At 48.4% G+C, this 4,562-nt stretch overlaps 1 protein-coding gene across 5 annotated transcripts in view; it reads left to right on the top strand.

The window, feature by feature from the left end:
• Window positions 1–28: 28 nt before the first annotated feature.
• Window positions 29–4,562, top strand: part of pcdh7b (protocadherin 7b) — a 152,582-nt gene continuing 148,048 nt past the window's right edge. For all 5 annotated transcript variants that reach the window (XM_017426234.3, XM_017426233.3, XM_017426232.3 and 2 more), the window contains exon 1: window positions 29–4,090. In XM_017426234.3, coding sequence (XP_017281723.1) covers window positions 1,010–4,090 — 3,081 coding nt within the window. In that variant the 5' untranslated portion in view covers window positions 29–1,009. The remainder of the gene's footprint in view (window positions 4,091–4,562) is intronic.

Here is a 4,562-nt window from a genome sequence, read left to right as displayed (position 1 = left end):
GGGGGGGGGGGGGGAGAGAAGAGAAAGAGAGAGACTGCAATATCATTTGTGAATCCCTCTCTCCGCGCTGCAGATAGGGGCTGCCAACACATGCGGTGCGTCTGCAGGTGAGAGAGGCGCGCGCGCTGAGTATGTTGGACACGTCCAAGCTCTCCTAAAGGGAAGAAGAATAAGAAGAAACAAACAAACAAACAAAAAAAAATCAGCGTCGGATTTAGTTTCTGATCTGTTTCCTTTTTTAATGCAGCCTTATTTTCTTTCTCTCTTTTTTTCCTCCGCCGCCCTGGGTTACAAGTGGAGTTGTGGCTCGTAAAAGACAAGACTATTCTGCTTGTTGCAAGTGACTTGGAAAAGGAGAAGGAGGAGGAAGGAGAAGGAGAGAAGGAGACAGCGGACAGGTCATTTGCTGACAGAGCTCTCCTGCGCAGTCCGGCTCTCATCACCGCCTAAAAGAAGAAGCAGAAAAAAGAGTTGTTGGAAACTGATTCCCTCACATCTGTGGACTTGACATCGGATGGAGGAATAGCGTGCAGCCTCGCCCTTCAGATTTAAAGGAAATGATACAAACTGTGAGTAAATAGTAAAAAAAAATAATAATAATACAACATGAACCGAATCCACTTTTTTTACCCCCTTCTGCTGATCGGACTATACTAAGACTTTTTTTCTTTAACGCGCCCTGACGTTCAGATGGTCCGGAGCGCACAGAACCTCTCTGCCTTACGTTTTATTTTTTTATTTTTTTATTTTTAAATTAAGCTTTGATAAACTAACATTCAGTGCCAAAAGAGGAGAGAAGAGGACAGAGGAGAGGAAAGCTCCCGGTGCACTTGCTGCTTTCCACTGCAGCAGAACCCCGAGGAAGTCATCCGGAGAATGAAGTCTCCCGCATCCCGAAGCAAAGGCTCTTAACGACGTTTTCCTTCTAAATAAACACTACTATTTTTTTTTAATTCTTATTTTTTGGACTTCTTTTTCTCTATTTTTCCCTCCCCCAAAAGGGTGAACAATGAGGACTACTACTACTGCAGTGGACTATTTCTACTATTGCATGCTCATTTTGCAGCTGCTCGTGCATCAGCCTGCTGCAAAGCAAGTGCTCCTGTACCGCCTGGCTGAGGAGGGACCCGCCGATGTCAGGGTGGGCAACGTAGCTGCCGACCTGGGCATCGTGGCCGGGTCCGGGGAAGTGACATTCACCCTGGAGTCCGGCTCGGAATTCTTCAAAATAGACAACATCACAGGTGAGCTCAGCACCAACGAGAGGCGGATAGACCGCGAGAAGCTGCAACAGTGCCAAATGATCTTTGATGAAAACGAGTGCTTTATAGATTTCGAAGTGTCTGTGATTGGACCGGCTCAGAGCTGGGTCGACCTCTTTGAGGGGAAAGTCATCATATTAGACATAAATGACAACACTCCGTCTTTCCCTTCCCCTGTCCTGACTCTGTCTGTGGAGGAGAACAGACCCATTGGAACCCTTTATCTGCTGCCCACAGCCACAGACAGAGATTTTGGCAGGAATGGAATAGAGAGATATGAGCTCATTCAGGACAATGGGGAGAACTCCAGGCGCATGGGCTCTTCTGGGGATTCGTACTCCGGGAAGAGGAGATTTGAGGATGGCGCGAGCAGGAGCAGCGTGTTTGAACTGCAAGTTGCTGACACCACTGATGGGGAGAAGCAGCCTCAACTCATCATTAAGGGGGCCCTGGACAGAGAACAGAGAGACTCCTATGAGCTCACGTTGCGTGTGAGAGATGGAGGAGAGCCCCCTCGCTCCTCTCAGGCCATTTTGAGGGTTATGATTACTGACGTGAACGACAACAGCCCTCGGTTTGAGAAAAGTGTGTATGAAGCCGACCTGCCAGAAAACAGCTCCCCCGGCGCCCCCATACTGCAGTTGAAAGCGGCTGATGCAGACGTGGGGGTTAATGGTCAAATCGAGTATGTGTTCGGGGCAGCCACAGAGTCTGTAAGGAGGCTGCTGAGGTTAGATGAGAGCACTGGGTGGCTGAGTGTGTTGCACCGCATTGACCGTGAAGAAGTGAGCCAACTGAGGTTCACGGTAATGGCCCGTGACCGAGGCCAGCCACCCAAAATGGACAAGGCCACAGTGGTGTTAAACATCAAGGATGAGAACGATAACGTCCCCGCCATTGAAATCCGAAAAATTGGTCGCATTTTCCTCAAAGACGGTGTGGCCAATGTGGCTGAGGATGTGGTGGTGGACACACCCATTGCCTTAGTTCAGGTGTCAGACCGAGACCAGGGGGAAAACGGCATAGTGACCTGCACAGTGGTGGGGGATGTGCCCTTTCAGCTCAAACCGGCCAGTGAGATGGAGGGTGAGCAAAATAAAAAGAAATATTTCCTCCACACATCTGCACCGCTCGACTACGAGGCCACACAGGAATACAATGTGGTCATAGTGGCTGTGGACTCCGGGAGTCCCAGTCTGGCAAGTAATAACTCTCTGATTGTTAAAGTTGGCGACACTAATGACAACCCACCTATCTTCAGTCAGAATGTAGTAGAGGTGTCCTTCCCTGAAAACAATGCTCCTGGTGAAAGGGTGACAAGAGTGACAGCTGCTGACGCAGACAGTGGGAAAAATGCAGAAATAGCCTATTCCCTAGATTCATCAGTAAATGGGATTTTTTCTATTGATGCAGACAGCGGAGACATCAGAGTAAACACCATCCTGGATAGAGAGCAAACAGAGCGCTATGAATTTAAAGTGATAGCTAAAGATAAGGGCATAAACACCCTTCAGGGTTCTGCGACTGTGGTTGTACTTGTGGCCGATAAGAATGACAATGACCCAAGGTTCATGCAGGATGTGTTCACCTTCTATGTCAAAGAAAATCTTGATCCAAATAGTCCAGTCGGCATGGTTACGGTGATTGATGCAGATAAAGACCAGAATGCAGAGATGGGTCTTTTCATTGAAGAGGAGGAGGACATCTTTTCTATTGAGAATGAGACTGGGACTATTTTTTCCACCCTGTCATTTGACCGAGAGCAGAAAACCACATACACATTTCGTGTTAAAGCTGTGGATGGTGGTGACCCGCCCAGATCTGCCACAGCTACAGTCTCACTCTTCGTCATGGATGAAAATGACAATGCGCCGACAGTCACCTTCCCGATAAACAACTCCTTCACCCTGCTTCATCCTTCCAGTAGCATTAGAACAGTAGTCCGGGCTGTCATTGCCACTGATACAGACACCGGCATTAACGCAGACCTGAACTACAGCATCATCGGGGGCAACCCCTTCAAGCTTTTTGAAATTGATGGGGGCACTGGGGTCATTTCACTAATGGCAAAGCTGGAGCAGAAGCACTATGGCCTCCACAGGCTTGTGGTCCAGGTGAATGATAGTGGGCAGCCTTCACAGAGCACCACCACTCTGGTTCACGTGTATGTTAATGAAACTATTTTCAACTCCTCCATTGTGGAGGCCCAGGTGGCTAAAAGCTTAAGCACATCTCTTAACACCAACATTGCAGGTGACCCCAACTATGATTTAAGCAAACAACGCCTAAGCATCGTGATTGGAGTAGTTTCAGGCATTATGACTGTCATTCTCATCATTCTTGTTGTTGTCATGGCCCGTTACTGCCGCCCAAAAAACAAGAATGGCTATGAGGCTGGCAAGAAGGATCATGAAGATTTCTTTACGCCACAGCAGCTTGACAAATCCAAGAAGCCCAAGAAAGATAAGAAGAAACAAAAGTCCAAACAGCCCCTCTACAGCAGCATTGTCACAGTGGAGGCCTCCAAACCCAATGGGCAGCGGTACGATGGCGTCAACGAGAAGCTTTCGGACAGTCCTGGCATGGGCCGGTATCGTTCTGTCAATGGCGGGCCAGGTAGTCCGGACCTGGCACGGCACTACAAGTCCAGTTCACCACTTCCCACTGTTCAGCTTCACCCACAGTCACCAACAGCTGGAAAAAAGCACCAGGCAGTTCAGGACCTGCCTCCTGCCAATACCTTTGTTGGCACCGGAGATAACATTTCCCTTGGATCTGACCATTGCTCCGAGTACAGCACTCAAACTATCAACAAGTACAACAAACAGGTAAGAAGACACATCTCAATGTTTCTTCGTTTTCCCTCCACCGCTCCTAAATGTCGTCTGCTTCTTTCTCTTAGTGTCCTTTCCACCATAATGCTTTCTGACAGTGCTAGTCTCAGTAGTCTTGTTGCCTTTATGGTGCTAATGTGTGTCAAGTTAGTGGGTATTGATCTGTTTTGGTTTGGAGTGCCATTCACATGTAATATTGAAAAGAAGTCGAGAGCTTTAGATCAGATTTTCTGGGGATACTGTTACCACTTGACCAAACATGTCCAACTTTTCTTTTACTTTCATCACAGCATGTGTCAAAGCAGCCTTTTCTGTCAAGGTGTCACAGCTGCTAACCCTGGCAAGTATGTGTCAGGGTGTTGTAGACAGCTCACATCAGGATTTGGTTTGCAGTTATTTTATCCCAAAAGGGTGTGCGGCAGGGGTCTGCAACGCTCCCCCCCCCCCCCCTCCCCCCCCCACACCC

Source organism: Kryptolebias marmoratus, linkage group LG7 (genome assembly GCF_001649575.2).
Source record: "Kryptolebias marmoratus isolate JLee-2015 linkage group LG7, ASM164957v2, whole genome shotgun sequence".
Lineage (NCBI taxonomy): Eukaryota > Metazoa > Chordata > Actinopteri > Cyprinodontiformes > Rivulidae > Kryptolebias > Kryptolebias marmoratus.
This window is presented reverse-complemented; position numbering and strand designations above follow the sequence as displayed.